The 23,657-nt window shown below is 47.8% G+C and overlaps 2 protein-coding genes across 3 annotated transcripts in view; one reads left to right on the top strand and one right to left on the bottom strand.

The window, feature by feature from the left end:
* The first annotated feature begins 3,750 nt into the window (after positions 1-3,750).
* LOC148685355 (platelet-activating factor receptor-like) lies at positions 3,751-8,856 on the top strand. The gene is made up of 2 exons (XM_088672278.1): positions 3,751-4,060; positions 5,291-8,856. Exons 1-2 carry the CDS (start codon positions 3,879-3,881, stop codon positions 6,300-6,302), a joined length of 1,194 nt encoding a protein of 397 aa, XP_088528404.1. The 5' UTR covers positions 3,751-3,878; the 3' UTR covers positions 6,303-8,856.
* A 13,304-nt stretch (positions 8,857-22,160) lies between these two features.
* Positions 22,161-23,657, bottom strand: part of DLGAP3 (DLG associated protein 3) — a 36,214-nt gene continuing 34,717 nt past the window's right edge. For both annotated transcript variants that reach the window (XM_088672263.1, XM_035119483.3), the window contains one exon: positions 22,161-22,379. In XM_088672263.1, the coding sequence (XP_088528389.1) occupies positions 22,161-22,379 (219 nt within the window). The remainder of the gene's footprint in view (positions 22,380-23,657) is intronic.

Raw genomic sequence — 23,657 nt, 5'->3', positions numbered from 1 at the left:
GTGGAGAACTGAATTTAAGAGGAGGAAAATAAGAACCTGGGAGAAACCAAAACCAACAGACTTGTCCATGCCTAGAGTGAGACTTTGAGGTTTTCCTGGGTCAGCAGGGTGGTGCCAAGGAGCAACGGTGGATGGTCCATTAGAGTGAATGGAGTGCTGCGCCACCAACCTCACTCTGCCCCCAGCCAGCCCCCACCTGCTTGCCTTCTACTTACAGCCAGTTCCAGGGATGAAACTACCCACCAGCTTGTTCCTCCTGGGGCCCCTCCAGCCTGCTCTTTTATTTTGGGCGTATTCTGCAACAAGTTATTGACACAACTAAAATGCACCAGGTGGATTTATTCTGCATTAGTTTGTTCTGTATTGCTTCCTCAATGCAGGAACAAACAATACTGAAAGTGTGTGTGGGGGAATAGTCTCATTGTTGTAGAACTCAGCAGGTAGGAGGATGGCAACCAAACTAGAACTAGTTGTAGTTACAAGTAGGTAGCTGTGTTGGTCTGACGTAGTCGAAACAACAACAACAAAAAATTCCTTCCAGCAGCACCTTAGAGACCAACGAAGTTTGTCATTTGTATGAGCTTTCGTGTGCATGCACACTTCTTCAGATACCAACTACCGTGTTTCTCACATTTTAAGACACCGTCTTATAACTTTTTTCCCTCAAAAAAACACTGGGTGGCTTATTTTCAGGGAATGTCTTGTTTTTATTACGTCAGGAGCAGTGCCCCTCTTGCTCCCTGGCTCCCTGCGGGGCAGGATTCTTGACTGAAAGAAAAGGACGGGCAACAGCCACCACCAAACTCCGTGAGAGGGAGTCTGAGGGAAGGGAGGTGTGTGCGTCCCTGGCCCAGCCCTCTCTCCCCGGCCCTGGGATGTTCGTGAGGGAGGGAGGGAGGGAGCTCCTCCGAAGGGCTGCTCTCTCTCTCTCTCTCCTCCCAGGTGGGGACTCACTTAATAGCAATCTGCTACACTGGAGCTTCTTAAATTTAAACCAGTACAGTATAATGGAATCTATCTGTGTGATGCAGTACGTATAGCAAATAAGGATCTCTACCAGCCAGCCCAAGACTTAAGAGCGAAAGTTCCAACAATGTAGCACTTTGTAGCACTGATAGCAAAGAGGCTACCGGCTGATAAGAGATACTGTAGAAAACAAGGCAGTTGAGCAGCAATTAAAATGGTAAATGGTAGCAATTGTAGCAATTGAGCCAGCAGGAAAGCGGGGTGAGATAATCTGCTGGTCCTAACTGCTTCTCTTACCCACAAAATGTTAACTTTTAGCAGCTCCTAAACAGCGAGAAGCCACCGGCAGCGATCCCGGTACCAGTAAAAATCCTTAAAGGGGCAGCTCTACAGACAAGCAATAGAAAGAAAAAGAATCCTCACTTTTTAAAAGGTTTTTAAAAGGGGGGAAGGTGGGGGGAAGCGAGAGGTGGGCTGTGTGTGTGTGTGTGTGTGTGTGTGTGTGTGTGAGAGAGAGAGAGAGAGAGAGAGAGAGAGAGAGAGAGACACGCAGGGGAGAGAGAGAGAGAGAGAGACGCGCACACAGAGTCTCTCCCTAAAGGGGAAGGCAGCGTCTTCAATCGCCCCTCTTTTCTTCCTCCTGTTTCATCTCCTCCCCATCGCAAATGCCACTTTTCTCCTCTTCACTCACACAGCCTAGCTAAAAAAAAAAAAAATCGAACGGGAGGGGAAATCACGAGTCTGCAGCAACCAGCAGCTATGGCTCTTCGGTGCATTTTTACAAGCTTTTAAAAGAAATACGTGTCTTTGGAGCGACAGCAAAATGGGGAGAGATTTTTAGGGGGGGGAGTTTGCTGGCGGGAGGGGGGAAGGGTCTATCACTATGTCTTATTTTCGGGTTATGGCTTATATCGCACAATTGCTTAGAAATCCTGCTATGTCTTATATTATGCCTACGTCTTAAAAAAGGAGAAACACGGTAGTTGGCTCTGCCTGTCATTGGCTCTGGTGCCACCTACTGTTGGCTTCCCTGCCTTCTGCACCAGCCACCACTTCCAAGGAGAAAGCAGTGAAAGATTTTTGGAAGTGTCAGCTGGGCCAACTGGGGTGAAATGGGCTATTGGAGCTGCAAGGATTTGCCTGATTGTGGGTCTAGTTATTGAGTTGGAGGGAGGTTTATAGCCTCAGGTGCCATTTCAGATGCTAAAGCAGCCATCACCAGCCTTGGATACTTAAGCACTTCCATGCTTGGTTTTAAAATTAGAACTGCCACTCTTTGCTCTGCAAAAAGGGAGTGAACATTGACATAAAGGGTACACTAGCTGAAGTGTGGAAAGATATGTAGCTTATGGGGGGGGAATGATGACTGGGCAATGCCATAAACTCTTAGGGTGCTGAATGTTGGCGTTGCACAGGGTGCTGCTGAAATTTGAGAGCCCAATGTTTGCCACAGGTCCAGAGCAACCTAGCACCCTATTTTAATTTAAATGATTTGAACAAAACCATCAATGCTATCTCCACCCCATTGCTGTGGGTACATTTGTGCTGGCCTTCCCCAACCTGGTGGCCTCCGGATGTTTCGGATTACAACTCTAATCAGCCCCACCCATAGAACAGGGGCCATGCCAGAGAGTCGGAGTATGCAATTTGCTCCCACATGATAAAATGATGGCCAACAACTTGGATAGCTCAGTTGGTTAGAGCATGGTGCTGATAACACCAAGGTTGCAGGTTCGATCCCTGTATGGGATAGCTGCATATTCCTGCATTGCTGGGGTTTGGACTAGATGATCTCCAGGGTCCCTTCCAAGTCTACAAATCTATGATTCTATGAAAAGGGGATTTGACAAAATCACAGAGGACCAAGGTAGCATTAGCTGTCATGCTTTGTCCCCTGCCCTGAGGACACCTCTGCAGCCATGGCAAGAGGAAGCCACATGTGCACATATGCAGAGGTTTATAACTTTCTGGCAGACAAAAACGTAGCTCCCATTTGAACTCAATTGTGCTTTCATCCCCCTGAAAAGCTGCCCTCCTCAAGACCCATGCTCAGTCCCATTTCAAAGATCTCAACCATCTCATCAATTAACCCTTTGTAATGGGAATCCCCCCATGAGACCCCACACCCTTTTCACTTTGAAGCCCAGCTCCCCTGACCCTGCATTTTTACATGTTGAGCCAACAGAAGAAAACAAAACAAAAAACCCCTCCCAACTACTTTTGCGCTGCCAAAGCTGGATTTTCAAAACTTTTACGAATAAATCGACAACTGTTTCCCACCTGCCTGCTCTATCCCTGCAGCTTTTTGCCCAGCTGGTACCGAAATGACTCAGTTGTGATAAATAACCACAAAAAATGATGACAGTCGTTTGCTAGCATGTTGCAGAAAGCTGGGCTTTAAGTGGGCTTCTTGTGCATGGGTAGTTTGGCTTGCTGGAAGCAGAGACAGAAAGACAGATTTGCATCGAGACACACTGTGCCACCCTCACCAGGATTTTGGCTGCATTTGCTCGGTAAGAATGGAACCTAAGCTGATTTAGGAGCACCAATCTCTGCTCTGGAAAGATATTGACTCTGCCCTGGAGCTCATTTCTGTGCAATAGATTCACTGAATTCCCCAACATTTTTTTTTTTGCCCTAGCTCCTCTGCAGCTTGACCCATATAAATGTTGCAGGTGGTATCTCATGGTAACTCCATGGGGGGGGAACCCCTCCACCTGCTCAAGATCTAAATGTCAAACTGTTGCTAAACACAGGAGCAAGGACAGTGAGAAAGGATGGCAACCTCTAAGATCCACCAACTATAACTGGGACCAATTCAGACTACTTCTTACTTAGCTTTTATTTTATTGTTTAAGTGTTATGTACACTCAGGAAGGCTTGATATGGAATGTTAGAGGGATCTTGGAAAAATGATGCCTGTGATTTTCTCCAATGTGAGTGCACAGGTGAGTGTGCTCAGGTGTGAGCAACTGGGCAAAATGGCAGAAGATACCATTATTTCATTCTGTTGTGGTTTCCCTTGCAGAACTGTAGAACTGCAGAACTTGCAGAACTGTATGGCAGCAAGAAACACTCACCCCAAAGCTATCTGGTAAAATGCTGGCTAATTCATGTTTGTGTGCAGGACCAGTTTAGTATAAAACATTTTGCTAGTGAAGAACTAGGTATTTTTTTTGTTTAAATGTCTTTGTGTGTCAGGTGTATTTGCTGTTTTTTTTTACCTCCTTATTGAAAAGCCAAATCAACTTTCTCTCCACTCCACCGGACAAGAAACAGTTGATGATGTTATTGGTGTGTGTGTGTGTGTGTGTGTGTGTGTGAGAGAGAGAGAGAGAGAGAGAGAGAGAGAAATAATAATTCAGCACAACCCACAACTACCTTTCTTTCTTCAACCTCGATGGGGTAATTTTCAGTTGGATTTTTGTTGTAAGAATAATATATGCATTTGAATTTGATATCCAAAATTTCAATTCCCACCTTGCACCTAGTTCCCCACTAGTTCCCCACCCAAGGAAAATAAATCTTGAGCTACTTTTTGCTTTGATTAGCCGATCCATGCTTTGGATTGCATTTTCCTTTTCCCTGCCAAAGTTGCGGAGGGGGGAGAGAGAGAGAGAGAGGGAGGAAGGAAGAGAGGGGAGGGAAAGGAGATTTCACCAAGCTAAATGTTTTAGCTCCTCCCGGCAGCTTCAGCTGTGCTCTGGCTTGGCAGTGAGACTCAGATAAGAACAGGTGAACTGTGTCGGGAGCTGGAGAGGCACGGGACTTTCCGGCGCTAAGCCCCGGCAGCTGCTGGCTGGAGCCAGGAGCCATGTCTCCACCAAAGGGTGGCAGCTCTTGGAGGCATCTCCTTGCAGCTGTGCTACCCTTTCCTCCAGAAGAAACTTCCAAGCATCAGAGTCAGACTTCCTGGAATGCAAGTGGGCTTTTCCTGTGCTTAAAACTTTCTGAGGATTATTGCAGTGTGTGTGTGTGTGTGTGTGTGTGTGTGTGTGTTGGATTCTTCAGTCCTGCCTATCTTGCTCATCCCTTTTCTGTCTGTGCCCATCCATCCATTGCCTTGGTCTTCCATGTACTAACTCACCACTCCTTTCTCTAAAAAATTGTCCTGTCCATCACTCATCCATTCAGGTTGTCCTGTCAGTTGATCTGGTTTAGCCTGAACCCACACTATCCATCTGCAAAGTGCCCCCCCAGCCATAAACACCCACAAACTGGTGTGCCACTTTCTCCATCTCCCTATCTGCCCCCTTCTTTCCTCATTGATTTTGCTTTGTTTTGGTCTGATGTTGAAACGCTCTCCTTTCTCTTCTTCTGGTAGCATTGGTATGAACAACTCCATCACCTCTGGGCTAGTGGTTGGCCAATGCCGGCTCAATGACCCCGTGCAGTTCATCCTGGTGCCGGCCGTCTACTGCCTTGTGTTGTGTGTGGGACTCCCAGGCAACGTGGCGGCCTTGCTGGTCTTCTTACAGAGTGGACGGGTTAGGAAGGCTATCCGCATCTACCTCATCAACCTGACACTGGCGGACATCTTCTTCAACCTCACTCTGCCATTCTGGATCCCTTACTATCTGGCTGAGGGGCATTGGGAGCTGCCGGAGGCCTTCTGCCGCTTGGCTGGAGCCACTTACTACTTGGCTACCTACAGTGCTATGGCCTTCATGACGCTCATCAGCCTGAACCGCTACTGTACCATTGCCAAGCTGGAGATGGCTTTGAACAGGCCCCTGGGGGCGCTAGTGGGCTGTGCTGTGGCATGGCTGCTGTGCTTTGCCTGCGCAGTCCCCTCTTTGCTGACCCAGCAGACCTACCAGGTGGAAGCGATTAGCATGAAATGCTTTGAACAACACTCAGGGAGGAGGAGTTATGCCTGCGCCATGGTGGTTCTGTTTGCGGCCTCCTTCCTGGTTGTGTTAGGGGCCTACATGTCCATCATGAGATCTCTCTCGGCCTCAGCCGGCACCTGCCAAGGTGGGCACCGCCGGCGGGCACGTGCCATGGTCCTGGGCATGCTGCTGGTATTTGTGGTCTGTGTGGCACCCTACCATCTTTCTCTGGTTCCCTGGGTGGCCGACCGCATGGCCAGTTCCTTCTGCAGCCCTCCGTCTTTCTTGGACAACCTGCACATGCTGAGTGTGGCTCTGTTGAGCCTCAACAGCTGCATTGACCCCCTCATCTATTGCTTCTCTATCAAACGCTTCCGGACTGATTTGTGGATGATGGTGCGGAAGGTCGCACGCTGCCTCCCACTCCCCTCAGCGCTGCCGCCACCGCCACCGGAAAACAGATCTCCACCCAATATTCGGTCATCATCTCTAACTTCTTCATAGCTGGAGTGAAGGTCCTTCAGATGGAACTCAAGCTCCCTCTCCATCATTTGGACTTGATTTTGAATTTGATGTTGCCTACAGACCTCTTTTTGACCAGATTGTGGCTTGCAAATACCAACCACACTGTTCCAGTAAGAACAGTTTCCCTGTCTATCATCCACATGGAATTCATGAGGTTGAAAGGGGGGTGGATTGGCAGAGCTTATACAACCAGGTTTTTCCAAGCATGGTCAAATCAAGTGATCCACAACTGGTGCAGCGGCAAAGCACAATTTTAAAAGGATCACACAGAAATGGCTGGAATTGGGAATAGACAGTGAATTACCTGTCCATAGCTGTAAAGCGCCAGTTAATAGGTTATTTTCCTGGATGGCTTCATCATTTTAGTTCAGTGGTATGCAACCTTCAGCCTGCAGGCCTAAACAGGCCTTATCAGATTTCCCCATTTGGCCTGCAAGGCTGTTTTGCCCAAGCCCCACCAACATGCCTGATGCCCATCTGATACCATATGTCAGGGCTGGGGAACCTCTAAACCTTCAAATGTGGTCGGTTGCCAATTCTCATCAGCCTCAGCAATAATGGTCAATGGTTAGGGATGGTGGGAGTTGTAGTCCAGCAACAACATCTGGAGGGCCACAGGTTCCCCAATCTTGTCATAGAGGCATGGGATAAATAAAGATGCAGCTGAGGTTGTTGTTTTTGTTGTTGTTGCAGGAAGTGATGATCAGCTGATCAGTGGTACTTGCAAATCCCTGCACACTGACCTCCACATGCACCAACCCTCAGCGATTGTTGGGGCTTTCAACGTGCTGTTTGTGGGACTTTGGAAGCCCTGTGCCTTTGCCTCCACCGTTGAAACTATGCAGGCAGAAATGGATCACGTGTTGTTCTGATGTCAGATGATTGACAGGTGGGTGGCCCCAGGCACCTGTCAGATTTGACCCATGAGGAATGAGGGGGATAAGAATCTGGTGGCTGGAACCAATGTCCCAACCCCTGTTTTAGGTTAGAAGTTGGCAAACAGGGGGACGATGACAATGTGCCAACTCTTATGGTTCAGGGTGTTCCAGATGCTGACATAGGAACATAAGAAAAGCCTGCTGGACTCTATACCGATTGCCCATCTAGTCCAGCATCCTGTTCTCAACCCGATGCCCCCAAGGGAAGCATGCAAGCAGGACCTGAGGACAGGTACCCTCTCCCTTCCTGTATTTCCAGCAACTGGCCTTCAGAGGCGGAGTGGAGGCAGAACATACTCCCTGTGACTAGTAGCCCTTGGTAGTCTTATCCTCCATGACTTGGCCTAATAATGGAGGTCCTGCACCCCTGAAGTGGAGGGCTGTCCTGCAGGACACAAGGCCACCCTCCAGTTCCCCCCTCTCCCTTTACATAAGCGTCCTTTTACTGTTCACAGACATTGCTCAATGAAGCACCTCCTCCTGTACATCGCATCATCTCTGCCTGAGTCAGCTTCTCCTGTTTCTTCAGCCTCCCCAGTGTAGGCTTCTTGCTTCCCTCCCCACAACCTGCTTACCTGCTTTGACTTTTGGAAATGAACTCCAGCTTGCTTTGCTGGCTTTCAGTGGTGCGTCACCCACCAAGCATCTGCCTTGGCTTGGCCCACTCTCTGAAGGAAGGCCAGACTAAAACTTGTCGGTGCTTCACAGATTGAAAATGTAGAAAGGACCGAGACATTGTCTTGGCTTGCTGTATGTAGAGTTGTCAGCTTTTTAAACACACCCTTGTTGCTGTGCCTTTAATCTCAGACCAGATCACTGCCACAGGTTTTACCCGGACATTCCCGTGACCTCCTGACTGAGCCTCCTCTCTTAATTACTGTGTCGTTTTAATGAGATTGCTTTATCGCCTGTTTTATTTATTTATTTATCATTCCATTTCTATCCCGCCATTCCCCCCCCCCAAGGACTCAAGGTGGTGTACATCATTCTCCCCCTCCCCATTTTATCCTTGAGAACAACCCTGCGAGGTAGGTTAGGCTGAGAGACAGTGATGAGCTGAAAAGTCACCCAGTGTGCTTCAATCACTGAATGGGGATTTTTGAAGCCTGGTCAGCCAAGTCCTAATCCGATGCTGTAACCACTATGCAACACTGTCTATGCATGTTTCTATTCCAAGGTTTTGACTGGTTTTCATATTTTAGAGTTTGAATTGATTTGTGTACTTGTAAACCACCAAGAAGCCTATTTTGACATTAACCAGTATATAACGTAATCATAACTGCGAAAAAATGCAATTGCTGGAGCTCCTGCTACTATTAAAGGCACAGCTACAGGGAATAGTTGAAAAGCTGGCAACTCTGGCTGTAGATATCCACTTTTTTTGGCAACAGACAGATGTGTGCTGGCTTCTGAAGCAGGAGGTGGCAGTAAACTGACCATGAGCACATTTTCTCCCCCCCCCCTTTAAAAAAGCATCAATGAAAACAGGGGCAAGATATAGCCAGGGACACGTCGTACCAGTGAATAAACACTTTCCCACACCAATGGGGACAGTCGGTGGGTGGGTGTGTACACCTTAGGGTGGCCATTTATCCATTACCAAAAAAGAAAGAAAGAAAGAAAGAAAGAAAAAGAGGATACAGATTTGCATAAAATTTGCATGTGCTAATTTATATGTACAGATGCAAACTTAGAAATGATTACTGTAATTTAAATAGAAATACAGTTCATCTCTCCATTGTAGGGAAGACTGTGACCAGGTGTCCTCTGTGCCTGCCTGCTCAGTCTGTTGTCCAAATGCTGATGGTGGTGGTTGGCCAACTCTGAGGCCTCTCTTGCTCTCCCTCCTTATGGTTCTTGTATCATTAAATCATTCCTGGACTGGACACCCCTTCCATTAAAGCAGTAGTCTTCATTTGGGGACCTGTTTCCTAATTCTGTACCGTCTATTTGCTCGATGCTGCTGCTGCTGCTGCTGCTGCTGCTGCTGTGACCCACCTGAGATCAGGCCATGTCCCACCAGCTGAAGACCAATGAAACAGAGGACGGTTTTCAAACAGACAACTGGCAGCCCTTCCAATGGAGGACCGTCCTCTGTAAAGCTGGACATGTGAGCCACCCTGATCCCATAGAAGAACACGGGACTTCTCCAGTGCCTGATTTTGTTTGTTTATTTTGGCCTTTTGAACAGTTCTCCATAACGTCTACAGTGCCAACCATCTTTCCTCAAGCCAGTGGCAGACATACTTCCCTTTCACCACCTAGGAGAAAGGCCACTGTTCAGTGGTTAAACACCTGTTTTGAAGGCAGGAGTCCCCAGCTTCAACCCCCGGCATCTCCAGGTGGAGCTGGGAGGGAACCCAGCCTGAAATCAAAGCCAGTCAACAAAGACAAACGCTGAGCTAGATGGACCCATGGTCTGATTCAGTATAAGGCAGCTTATTACGTCCCTATAAAATTCATATAACAAAACCAGAGAGCCACGATGTCAAAGGTTGACCAGGCCCCTCAGCATGCCTCCCAAGCAATGCTCTGGGCCTGGAGTAATCGAACAGTAATTATTTTAATTCTTCTTATTAATTCTTCTTAATAATAATAATAATAATAATAATATCATAACCATCATCAGTATTGTTTCCGTTACGGTTAAATTTCATTACAATAAAAATGGAACCACATGTCACAGTCACTGTACAGTATTTTGTTTTGTCTTAACGAGTGGAAAGCCTTCTGCTTCTAGGCACATTGCTAAGAACTAAGATGTGGACAGAGGCTGAGATCGAGAGAAGACCATCTCTCGGTTCCCTGGCATGGCATTGAGAAGACAGGCCGGGCACCAGGTGTCGGAGGTGGGGGAGGGTCGCGATCCCTTCGTGTCTCTAAGCTACGGGCAGATCCCAGATTCCTGGGAGAAGCTCCTGAGATCCACCTATTTTTCAACAAGTTACTAAGACATGAGGTTGTGGTGGAATTCTTCCCACCGACTGGACAAGACTTGGCCCAGGGGGTTGAAAAGATTGGGTGCGCATCCCACTGGGATGTCCTCCTGCACTGAAATGATGGCGCAGTCCCCATTCATTACAGAGGGACTCATGGAAGAGACATTCTTTGTGGGTTGTGCCCATAATAACTAAGGTTGTTTGGGATATATAGATAGAAACCTTAAAAGAAAAAAAAACCAAGGGAAAAACAACAACAAACCTTAATGAGAACTTTCATAGCTGATACAGTCATGGCTAATAAAATTAACATGTTGGATCTAGGACCCCCCCCATGCATGCTGCAACTGCGTGTACTCTATCAAGCAGCCCTCTACGCCAGCTTTTGCCAACCTGGAACCCTCCCAATGTGTCAGACCACCAACTCTTATCAGCCACAGCTGGCACGGCTGATGATGGGAGTTGTGGTCTAAAACATCTGGAGGGCACCAAGTTGGCAAAGACTGATTTATGCACAAAAAGGAGGCCAACGAGAAAAGGAGGTTGCCAGGAAGAGCAGCACATTAGACACCCATGGAGGAAACTAAATAGTACAAAATTCAGCTGAGATATGCATATTTCCCAAGGCCTGTTGGAGATTATGTAGAGCTAACAGGTTAATGTGCACAATTCACTCTTCATAGAATGGTTATGCACACATTCTCCATAAAGCCTAGTGAATGTGCACAATGACTGGTTCTTATGCACATTAACAGTTCAACTTACATTTTCCTTAACACCCACCCACACCCACACCCCATAGCAATCTTGCCCTCTTCGACTATTGGGTGGAAAGTCTATGTTCTGTCAGACAGATAATTCCAATGTTTATCCTTCTCCAGGATTTGATTTACAAAATAGGGTGGTCCGTGCAGTCCTGTACACGTCTAATCAGAAGGATGCCCTCTTGAGCTTAATGGGACTTACTCCCAGGGAAGTGGTTACAGCCTAAAAAAATAACTGTTAGGAAAGCCTTTTCCAGAAATGTCATTTTAGAGGCTACTTTATCAAAAAAATGGACTATTTCTTTTTTAAAAAACAACCAACCAACCAACCAACCAACCAACCAACCCACAATGCAAAATAAAACAAAAATGCAAAGGGTTTGGGATGAGCCTGGTAACAGTTATCAAAACTCTTTTAAAAACAGCAGCAGCAGCAACTTCCTTCTGATAAGCAAACACTGCAATTTTATGCAGAAAGAAAGAAGCATGGTTTGTTTGTTTTTTGTATGATGGTTGATACTAGATGGTAGATTTTTTAAGGATTATATGCCCTGTGGGTTTCTTGCTACTAGTGCTACAGTTATGTGGTTAAAAGTTAAAATTTTATACTATACAGTTATATATCCCAACCAGCCTTAGCTGTTGTGCTTGTTGGTCACTCAGAACCCTTCAGTATGGAAGTGACGTTAAAACCTTGCAGGTGAGGGATGGACGGCAGCTGCTGAAATTATGAAATATCACTTCCACCTTGTGCCCTGAATATGGTTGGTTTGGGGAGCTCCAGACAGCACATTGCTTACCCGTGGGATTTCCCAGCATCTATCAGTCAGGAAGTTCCATACAGTCCAGTAACGGCAGACAATCAGGGATCATGCTCCCAGGATGCCGGGTGGCACACAGTCCCTTGCCCTTGATTTGGGCTTGTCCTTGCTTGCGAAAGTGTGGCAAAGAGCAGGGTCCGTGGCACGTCTTTCCGGACGAGGTGGAGCCTCTCCTAAGTCAGCAGTGGAGGGTGAGATTAAAAAAAAGCCCCTCCAAAAGGTTTTCACAGTGCGGGGGTGGTGGTGGGGCTCCTTGGTTTCGAAGCCTCAAAAAGTAGCACTTAGCTTCATCTTCCCCCAGGTGCTGGATTGCCAACAATCCCTGCTCCCCGCTTTACTTGGATACGGCACCCAACTGCCTCCATAGATGGAAGAAGTTTGGGCAAACTCTTCCCCTACAACTCCATGGAACATGCTACATTGTGGGTGCGCTGGGAAGGGAGGGTTGTGTGTGGACCACGTGACCGCGAGCAGGAAGAGAGCACAAGGATGCTAAAGGATGAGAACTTTGGGGATCCCCAGGAGGAGGGCACAGAGGAACCCAAAAGTCCTGGGTCTCCATCAGCAATGCCTTCTGACATTTTAACTCACTGGCAGCATATGCTCAAACCCAGAAAACCAAGGACTCAACCCATACCACTTCTCCCAGCCCTCACCACTGGGAGGCTGCCCTGAAAGATGGGAGGCTTGGCATAGCTGCCAAGTTTTCCCTTTTCTCGCGAGGAAGCCTATTCAGCATAAGGGAAAATCCCTTTAAAAAAGGGATAACTTGGCAGCTATGCGGCTTGGTGATGACGAGATATCAAAAGGTATGTCCAGCCCTTCAGTGTCTTGGCTACAGATGCGTGTGATTTTTGGTCCCCCCCCCCCGAGAAATTCTGCTGATTTCCTAAAACGTTTCTCTCTGAATTCTTAAAGATGCTTTTGCCTGAGCAGGACCCTCCAAATCTACCTCGAATTCAGTTTCGGGGTGACATTTGGTGGTGACTTAGAGGTGTGTGGAACTCCCCTCCCCCTGAGAAATTTCATACATCTTATTGAAATTCTTGCACCTTCTTTGTAGACATTTTATATGCAAGCAAGCCCCCTTCCCCACATTTTGCTTTGCATTCATCCAAATTGGGTAGCATACCCCTAGTCTTGACTTTTTGGAGATATAAAGGTATAAAGAAGAGGAATAGGGTTGCCAGACTCAATAGAGGACAGGACTTCTGTGCCTTTAATTGCCCTGCTCTCTTTTGATTCTGGAAACCTTAAAGAGAAACCAGCAGACCCTTTGCTTGGAAATTAAACAAAGGGTCTGCTGGTTTCTCTTTAAGGTTTCCAGACTCAAAAGAGAGCAGGGCAATTAAAGGCACAGAAGTCCTGTCCTCTATTGAGTCTGGCAACCCTAAAGAGGAAAGATCTTAACTTATTTGCAGTCCTGCTCCTGTTACACTATATGTGGATACACAGATGATTTGGGTCTCCATCTTGGGCATTGATGAATGTGCTACCTTTGCAGCTTTATTTATTTTAAAAAATCCCCTGTAGCTTAGTGCTGAGATGCAATGAACTTCTTCTTTCACTTTCACAAGGATGCTTCATACTGTGCCACAGCCAAGGATAGGCTGATATGGGAAACTCTGCTACTGAAGAGGCTCACCTGTTCACTGTCCAGGCACTCTCTGGTGAAAGGGAGTTGCCACTAATGCCCACTGCAGTACTTTACCTCTAAAAGTGCTTCAGTGTGGAAGGTGGGAATGCTCAAAAGCAAATGGAGTTAGTTTACTCTCCACTGTGTTGGTGGGGCAGACAGCACAGGAGAGAAATCTCTGTTGAAATTTCCTCCTGGGCTGAATGAACACACTTTGAGATGGCAATGAGGGAACGTCTCTTTTTGTGAATTGTGCCCCAGAGATTCAGGACATGCCTCAATGGTTCAACAACTTTGTCAACAAGAGGGACAAATCCAGGCATGAAGTCTGGAATCAAATTCCCACTAAAGGCAGCTGTACACAATCAAACACCCTTCTTCTTCTTACAGTTAGCTGGTTTTTTTCAAAAACAATTTGTCATTGCTGAAGCTCACTTTTGCTGACATTGGACTGATTTCTATGAAAAGAGAGTCACGGATAAGTGACGTTCTGGTGACCTTGGCCTGTATTGATGAATTGTTGTAAAACAATTGCTCTAAAAGGCACAGGGGAAAAAAATAGAAATGGTGCGGTCGTGCTTTTAATGTCCTTGATATTTTTAATATAAAAACAAAAAGTGGAACTTCTTAGTGGCATAGCACAGGGCTCTTATGAATCTGGTCAGAGGCCTTCCAAAATACCACTGTGCCTCCATAGCAGCCTCCAACCCTCACTGCATCCTTTTGACTCTAGGCCAAATGGTTTTCAAAGTGCGTTTTGAGAACCTGAAAGATGGCAGGGTGGTTTCTCAGAGGTTCCTCAATAAGAGAACAGTGGACAGGCTTTCCTGAAAGAGTTCCAACCATCATCACGAAGCCTGACGCCACCATGTGGCATGGTCAGGTAAATTCTAGGGCCATCCCACTAGTGGTGCCTATAGCATTACCCTTTCCATTTTTAAGAGGTTTAAAGACTGTCTCAAGGCAAATCTTAAAAAATGTAGTATAAACACTGACAACTGGGAAACACTGGCCTGCGAGTGCTCCAGTTGGAGAACAGCCTTTACCAAAGGTGTCATGGGTTTTGAAGAAACTCGATCTCAGGACGCAAGGGAGAAACGTGCTAAGAGGGAGGGATGCTTGGCAAATCCACACCATGATCAACTCCCGCCTGCAAACCAATGTCCCCACTGCGGAAGGATGCGTGGATCCAGAATTGGCCTCCACAGTCACTTATGGACCCATTGTTAAAACTGTATTTATGGAAGACAATCTTACTCGGCTACGAGTGATTGCCAAAGAAGTGGTCCTATATAGAGGACCACTGCTAGACAGCAGTCTCCTGCTCTGGACCCTTTGGTGGCCACTTGCACCTGACGTTCTGCCTTGTGGGTAAAAAAAATGAAAAAAAGGCCATCACTACAAAAAACTCTGTAGTGGCCATTTTGTTAACTTAGTGTGCTAGAACTAGAACTTCCCATGCATTGTGGGAAAATAAAGACTGAGGGAACAGGCGCCCACTCAGATATACACATAGGAGCCGGACTTGTGCTCTTCAACCTTGGGTTCTCAAAACCTGTTGGGCTACAACTCCCATTCTGTCTGAACTTAGTCTAAACTGGCTAGGGGTGATGGGAGCTGAAGCCCAACGATGTTTGGGGCCCTTATGTTGAAGAGTTTTGACCTGTTGCAATGTGCATGGGTTCACTGGCCTTTGTTCAGCCTTGGCAAACAGAAAGATGTGGAAGCTCTTCCCTCAAGGTAGAAAACTTGAAAGCTGCTTGCTGAGGCTAATGCCAGCCTCACAACACTGTCCCATTCCCAGGACTGGATGCAATTGAGACTGGAGACAGGAAGGAAGGGGCAGCAGAGCAACCAGACAGGTTGAAAGGCTCTAGGGCAGAGAAGGCAGTGACTCTGCTAGCAGCTCCACCTATCTGCCAGCAGAGGTCAGTGTTGCATTTCTTTATAAGGCATCACTTTGTGGTCTTCAGAAAGGCTCACAGATAGATTGGCTACTTGCTTGCAGCAAGGCAGACATTTGTGGGATGTCTGGTGTGGGTCAGAAGGTTTAATGGCGGAGTGTCTCAGGGTGCTTCCACATGGCCAGAATGGGCATGAAAAGGATAAGGGGGGGGTGGGAGGTAGAAAGGTGGGTCTGCATGCACTGAATGTTGGGAGCAGTAGGGCATTCCCCCACCCACAAATAATATTGCTTCATATATCTTACCCCACTAGATGCACCTCTTGGAAATGACCTTGACAATGAACTATTTTCCCTACAGACTCATCACTCTGTTCTAAGACAGGAGTGGAGAACCCCTGGCCCATGGACTGAATGCAGCTCTCTAGGGTCTCTATCTCACCCATGGGACTCTCCCCAGACTGTGCCCCCTTCTGGCCCTGATCCCTCCCCTCCCCAAGTAGGCAGGAATGTGCCCTTGAGCTGGGACAGTGTCTCTTGCTGCCTCTTATGCCAGGAACTCCCTCCTAGACCACTGGATGCCAAGTGTTATCCTCCAAGTGTTGTTGAATCACAGCTCCCGTCATTCCCAGCCACCATGACTGGCCATCACTCTTGGTCCTGCTGGTTGGGGCTGATGAAAGTTGGGAGTCCAACAACATCTGGAGGACCACAGGTGTTCCCCATCTCTGATAGGTACGCAATGGCGATTGGTGCCCACTGGGACTGGTAGGGTGGAAGGCAAGGAGACTAGCAGTAGGTGGAGTCAGAGCCCACGACAAATAGAGCCACCGCCTGACTGGTTGTAAGAGGGGTGGCATCTGGAGGCCGGCTGAGGCCAGGCTGAGGTTGGTGGGGCACTGCTGCCGTGGCCTCTGGTGGACGTACATTGACTGAAGGTATTCTGCGGATACCTTCACCCAGTTGAAAGCCATGCACTTGGTTTACAAAGGCCCGAGGAATTTGAGCTCTGCTCATGCATTCATTGAATGCATATAGACATACAGTGTGGAATGAGGATGGGGGGCAGGCAAGGAGACTGCCCCCCACAATGCCCTCTTTGCTGTGCCATCCACCCTTACCTTCCCACATTGATGGGGAAGGTCTGAAGGTGGCACACAGTTGCGCACAGTTCAACTTGTGCAGGTTGGGTGGTGGTGCCAGAACTCAGAGACATCCTAGGGAGTTGAATGTTGGAAGATTCAGGAGAGACAAAAGAAAGTCCTCCACACAATTCACAGTTAGACAAATTGAAGGAGGAGGTGGCTATCAATGGCTGCTCAACTGGACATGTATGTTCTTCCTCCACTGTTGGAGGCAGAATGCCTCTGAGTACCACTTGCTGGGAACCATGAGTGGGGCCACTGCTCTTGCACTTAGGACCTTACTTGTGGGCTTCCCAGAGGTATCTAGTTGGCCACTGTGAGAACAGGGTGCTGGACTAGATGGGCCTTTGGCCTGATCCAGCAGCAGGGCTCTCATCAGTGCTATTTTTCTAGAAAAAGAGGTGCTGGCACTCACCAGGAACACCTCCCTTGTTCTCTTATAATGGCAATGGTGCCCACCTGAGAGATGCCGGAATTGAGTTCCAGCTGAAAAAAAAGCCCATCATGTTCTTGCGATTTTACTCCATGTACTTCAGGCAGTTACACCAACACAAGTCATGGGCCAGGGCATCCACTGTAGCTCCTGAGGTCAGCAGGCTAGAATGGAGGCTGCAGGCACTACATCCTCATGATGCTTCATCTCTGTCCTCTAACAGAGGGAGATGACTGGGAAGGAATGGGAGGAGGAACCCAGAGGTGCATGTTGCTGCTGTTGCTACTGCCACCCCCCGGCAACCATTGCCTGAGGCAGATCACTTTGCTCTGCCTAACAGTAGGGCCAGTTTTGTACACGAGCCATGGGTTACTGCCAACCCCACCAACCCCAGGTCATGTCTTTCCTTCCTCTTCCACAATGCATTGTACTGCTTTATTGCATGTCCTAATATCACCATGTGGTGGGTGTTTTCCCCTTTCTATAGTATCGCTCACCAAGGGCCTGATATGGCGACAGCAGGAAACAGAGTGGGTTTCACTGAGCACTACAGAAAGGGGGAGATCTCAAAACTAGGATGCAATCTCTGATGGCATGGTGGGTTGTGCTTCTCTTAACATCCCATCCAGTCCTGGCAAAGTTGTGCAAAAAGAGCCCCCTGAATATACAAGCCAGCCTTCCTTAACCTGGTCCCCTCCAGCTATTTTGGACTACCTGTTGGCCGGGACAGATGGAAGTGATAGCCTAAATCAGCTTGTGGGTACCAGGCTGATGTAAGCCCCTTGAAAGCCATTGATCCATCTCATGCATATTCCAAGCACATCACCTGTTCTAGATCAGCAGCGGCTGCCCTATTCTCTGTCCAAATAAGGACTGGACATGGCCTGAATCAGGGCAGGAGCAGAAAGGCCACCTGACAATCGGATTACAATGCCCTACCATGAATTACAGCTCCTAATTACCTTTTCAGCTCACCCTCCCTGCATACTTGATATGACAGCTGATGTTTGAGTCTGCAACTGAGGCCATGTTGGCTCCATCGCCGGATGAGCCATCCCACCAATGTACTTGTTTCCACTGGAACTGTGTGACACTGGACTCAGCCATCTGCTTGTGCAAGCCGGCAAAGGAGACCCACCAACACAGTGAATGACTGTCACTGGATTCAGCTCAGTACTAGCTTTGAACAGGGGACATAGCTTGTACTGGCTGAAGGTTGCACACTGGGTTGTATTCAACAAGTTTCATACAAGCTAGACCCGTGGGCATCAATGAACCTAAATTAGTCATGTCAATTAATTTCACTGGGTCTACTCTGAGTATGACTAACATTGGATACACCCCCCTAGCTCTATCTGCCGAAGTTTGCATGATGAAATACAGGCAGAGGGCATCTGCTTTGCATGCAGAAGGTCTGCGGTTCAATCCTCGCTATCTCCAGGTAGGTCTGGGAATGCCCCTGGCCTGAAACCCTAAAAAAACTGCTGCTAGTCAGTATAGACAATACTGAGTTAAATGGACTAATGGTAGAAGAAAGCTTGGTAGAAGAAAGCTTGCTCTGCTCACCACTGTGTAACACTAATTTTGCCCCATTCAAGTTGCAGGTTGCAGTGATGGGAGCAAGGCAAGTTGCAACATGAGCACTATGCCCCTGACTCCTGAATATTTTACACTCTCTCTCCCATGCACACATCTTCTGAGACTTCACCAGCCACTGTCTCCACTTTCAAGCTTAGCATTGCAGCCATAAGGTCTAGAAAATTATTTCTCAGAAGATGGGGAAAAGGCTCAGTTCTGTGGCCACCTCAACACTCTGTGCTCCTCCCTAGCTCATCCATGGATCCAGCCATTTGTTAGTTGGCCGTTTATTTTGTGGTCACTTTTTTTCATTGACCCAATGGAAAGATTGACCCAATGGAATGATACCCTCTCATATTCAACTTAAGCCTTTGGGAGGTCAGAAACGGCTAAGCTATTTCATGCTGGTCTGGACTTCTGCCTCAAGCAGGCCTTAGGAAGGGGAGAACGTGGATGGGGAGACATGACCCTAGAACTCATGGACATCCAATGAAGCTGAATATTGGAAGTCCTTCTTCACGCAGTGCAGTTAAACTATGAAATTCTCTCCTGCAAGAGGTAGTGATGGCCACCAACTTGGATGGCCTTGAAAGAGGTTTAGAGAAACCCATGGAGGATAAGGCAGGTCAATGGCTACTAGCCATGGTGGCAATGTTCTACCTCCGCTGCTGGAGACAGTATGTCTTTGAATACCAGCTGATGGGAATTGCAAGTGGAGCTGCTGTGCTCAGGTATGACATGCAGGCTTCCCACAAGCATCTGGTTGACCCCTGTGGGAATAGGGTGCTGGCCTAGATAGGTCTCTGGTCTGATCCAGTAGGGCTCAACCCAGGGTCTCCCTCCAACCCAAGCACCCTGGCTACCCAACCAATGGCCTTTGAGAGGCCTCCTCCATGCCTCCCACCCCAAACCTTGAATTTGATTTGGGAGGGTGAGGCAAAGCTGGTAATGGCCGTTGGTGTTTTGCTAGGCCCTTTTCATCATTGTGAAATCAACTCAAGTTGATTTCTCCATGAGGAATTGGATTCAAAAGTGCTGGCCTACGTTGATTTCCTCTGGTCTCCTTTTGGAAGGTTTTCTGTGGCATGGCAGCTCCAGTCTTGACATGTATCATCATGTCTCGTCCTGGAAGATAAAACAGTTGGAAGACCCTCAGGGTGATCATCTCATACAGGGATGGGCGACCTCCGGCTCTCCAGATGTTGGTGGACTACATCACCTCGGACTACTGGGTCAGGGGGCCTTGGACTACTTGAATGAAATATTGTGGGGGCCCAGGTAATCCCTGCCCCACATAATTGATTGCATGCCACAGTGCACACACACACCATTTGAATGGCCCATCATTTTTTGCAGGGCCTCCTCTCAAATATTTTATTCCAGCGGCCAAAGCCCCCACGGCCCCTAGGAGTTGGCTCCTATGCACTGGGCCATGCTGGCTGGAGTTAATGGCAGCTGAAGTCCAGCAACATCTGGCAGACCACAGGCTCCCCACCCCTGATCAGGTACAACCCCTTAATATGCACCAATTATTATGTTAGAAAACACAGCCACACACACAGCCACACACCCTGAGTACAACCCTTTAACATGTGCCAATTCTTATGTTAGAAAACACATGTACACACAAACACACGTGGCAGTATGGTGGGATCGCTGAGACCCTGTATGGTGCAGAGTGTTAGTCTAGGACCGGGAAGTCCTGGTTTTGAATCCTTGGTCAAGCATGAAGTTCACCTTAAAGCAGCTCATTGCATCTAAGCCCAATCTACTTCACAGGGTTGAATAAAATAGGAGCACCTCAAAGCCACTCCCCCAGACCTGGTCTCTGGTGTAGTCCTTCCCACATCATCCTGCTCCCCCACTGGGTCGCTGCATTACCAGAGTAGTGTAGGAGAAGTCATGAGGGGTTGTCAACGATGCTGCTCTCACGTTATAAGAATCATTGTCATGATACAATATATCCTCAACCTTCAAAATCCCAAAGTGATGTTTTCTGCTCCTCTTCTAGAAAATGCCATCAACCGCTCTTAGCACCCCTTAGTAGCTTATTTTCACTGTTTCTTCTTCTTACTCCTTGCTCTCAGTGGTGAGGGTGAATAATCAAGCCATCTATTTTCATGTTGATGCCCTTTTAATTATATATATATATATATACCGTATGTAAATTAGTCCTGTTAGTCTTCCTTTTTCTAAGCCAGTGGCTTTCAAAACTGTGTCCCGGGAACTTGGGTGCGTGTCTGTGTGGATCTGTTGATGAGAAGACCAGGAAAGGTGGATAAGCTTTCCTGAAAGATCTTACCCACCACCATCCTTCTTTCCTTGCAAAGTGGAATTGCGGGAGAAAACTGGGCCTGTTCTAGGGCCTAGTCTTAGTTTACAGTGGGTAAGAGGGAGGCCAAACAGATCTAGCCAGTACCCTACGCAAACTAAATGCGCAGCTTAGATCACTTCCCAGAATCCTTTGGAATGAGCAAAGGTTCCAAAGCAGGCAAATAAACATGGAATGTTCCCTGAAGGAAGGAAGCTTTAAAAGCACTGCTTTGAGCCAAACCTAGAATCTAGTTCCTTTATAATCTCCCCCCATCAGACAATTTGGCTCCTAGAAGATCCTTTCTCATAGGTGTAGCTCTTCTCTGAATCTGGCTTTCATTATCCTCCTTGAGCTGTAAAACCCATAATTCTATTCAAGACGACTTCCTGACATGCTGTGCAGAGTGGAATTATGACTTCCCGAGTCTTGGGAATTGTGCTCCTGCTGATGCAAGAGAATGAGTCATTGGTCATTCGAGTGGTATCACCACAGAAGAGTACAGCCAATGATATTTTTTAAGAATCCCTCATCAGGAGCATCAGCTTCCAAGACTCAGGAAGTTATAGATGCACCACTCCTCACGGAACCAGTTCCACCAAAATTTGTCGACCAGCAGACCTTCAGCCAAGTTTCTGGGGCTGATGGATATGGTGGTGGCTACCCATCCCTCCAGCTATCTCCCTTGCTTGATCCAACATGTGTATTTGTGTGTATGTGTCGGTGGTGGGGGAGATCTTAGCATGTTTTGTGCGTGTAGGGTGTGGGGACTCAGGCTGCTGACATGGGACGGGACGGGGTCTCCTGAGGAGACGAGAAGGCTCTCGCCATCAGAAACACAGCTGTGGTCTTGGGCAGTTTCTGCCCTTCGGTTATATTTATAGAAGTACATATACATATAATATTTATAATATAAATATTGATGGGCCTCAAATCCGTGGATGTGGAGTGACGGGGTTGTTGATGGGGGCCCCGAGCCTGCAGGACAGTGAAAAAAGCTCATGGAAAGGGGGCGGGTTAAGGAGTGGTGGTGGTGGAAATGCCCACCAATGGGAGCAGGGGGCAAAGGTTATATAAGAAGAGAATCGGAGGAATAGAAGGGGGAAAGGTTCTGGTCTGGATGGACCAGAGGAGAGCAACCGGTGAAGGCTGGCAACTGCTGCATCTTGCTATAAGAGCGACGAGCGAAGGAGGCCAGTTTTCACATCTGTCTGGCTTCAGGTCCGTGGATTGTAGAAGTTCTTGTTAAAAAATTCAGAGATTGCGATGAGGCCTAGAGTTGCCCTCCCTGGGGAAATGATGGGACACAGATCACAGTGGTGCTGTGTCTTCTGCACGTACAGGATGGTTAGAAAAGCGGCCCCTGCCCTCACAGTCTGGTCTGGGCCTCGGGGATGTAGATCTCAATGCTGTCTGCACTTTCAGTGGCTGAGCTCTGGCGGAAGGAGGCAGCCCTCTTGGCTGCCAGGAGCCTCTTGCGGGCCTCCTGCCTCTGCCGGTCCACAGAGTCCAGGGACCGGTCCTTCACTGGGTGCAGCCGGGAGCGCGGCGGCTTCTTTGGTATTGGCGGAGGCACCTTCTTTTCCTCCTGCAAAAGGACAGAGAGGGAGGGAGAGGGAGGGAAGGTGTTAGTGGGAAGGGAAGGACCCATGACAGGCACAGCGCTGGGGTGGCGGCGGCAGCAATGGTGGAAGGTCCTTCCCTCCCTCGCTGTGGGATATTTACAATGCAGTCATGCATACAATGCATGATTGCTAGATAGGCTCATGATCATAGGTGCCAATTCCCAGATTGAAAAATCTGGGATCGGCAGCAGCGTGGCACCGGAAGTCGCGCTGCGGCCATTTTGGAACTGGGCAGAGCAGCACCGGAAGTCGCTTCTACGCATGCTCTGCCCAAAATGGCCGCAGTGCCAGAAATCACTTCTGTGCATGTCCAGAGACTCCAGACATGCGCAGAAGGAGCCTCTCCAGGCTGGTAAGAATCTGGGGGATTTACGGTTTTTTAAAAATCCAGGCTGCCAGCGGGAAATGGCTGGAAAAACGGGGGTTTCCCGGGGAATATGGGAGACTTGGCAGCTCTGCTCATGATGGGAGCAGAAGCTCACAGAGTCTTCCTGTACGTTTGCTAGAGAGAACTCTGAGAGCCACTTCCACCGGGCCCTGACAGGGGGAGGGCGTAGCCACATAGAATCTCATCACCTGGCTAGGCATTTCCTCTTTGCTCTTTCACCTCATTCCAACAATGTAGAACAGGCATAGGCAAACTCAGCTGTTTTGGGACTACAATTCCCATCATCCCTGACCACTGGTCCTGTTAGCTAGGGATTATGAGAGTTGTAATCCCAAAACATCTGGAGGGCCGAGTTTGCCTATGCCTGATGTAGAACATACACCGCTCAGACTCCACCTTAAGCTAGGCTTTGTAACTGAATTACCATTTTAAGCCTGCCTGAACAAAAGCTGCTGTATCTGTTACTCTTCATCAAGTATTCTGAGTGAGTAAATGCTTTTTTTATTTTTACCTTTTAGAAGACTGTTGATGTGATTATTGTGATTATTGTTTTAAGGAGGAGAAAAGGCGGATGTACCAGGAGAATCCAGTTTGCCCCAAAGCACCCTGGATTACTTAAACTAGCTTCCTTTTAAGCTGCAAAGGGATGCAGTCTGCTGAACTCACAAACGGGAGGAAGGAAGGATAATATCTAATAAATATATCCTCTAGCATCTATATACACACATCCCTACACTTGCATCAGTGTAATTCCCAGAGTTCCCTGGGTGACAGGTAGGGGTGGGTGAATCTGATAGTTTCAGTTTCTCTAGGTTTTTCTCTGAGTTCCTCATTTTTTTTCAGCTTTAAGTTC

Source organism: Zootoca vivipara, chromosome 6, assembly GCF_965207765.1.
Source record: "Zootoca vivipara chromosome 6, rZooViv2.hap1.1, whole genome shotgun sequence".
Taxonomy (NCBI): domain Eukaryota; kingdom Metazoa; phylum Chordata; class Lepidosauria; order Squamata; family Lacertidae; genus Zootoca; species Zootoca vivipara.
The sequence above is the reverse complement of the archived record's forward strand: the minus strand, read 5'-3'. Positions and strand labels throughout refer to the sequence as shown.

What these genes read in the sequence shown, in the direction of transcription:
- LOC148685355 (XM_088672278.1), top strand. Translation starts at nt 3,879, where the DNA reads ATGATGCCTGTGATTTTCTCCAATGTGAGTGCACAGGTGAGTGTGCTC. An exon ending in ACTCACCCCAAAGCTATCTG is followed by an intron (nt 4,061 to 5,290) that starts GTAAAATGCTGG and finishes TTCTTCTGGTAG; the next exon opens with CATTGGTATGAACAACTCCA.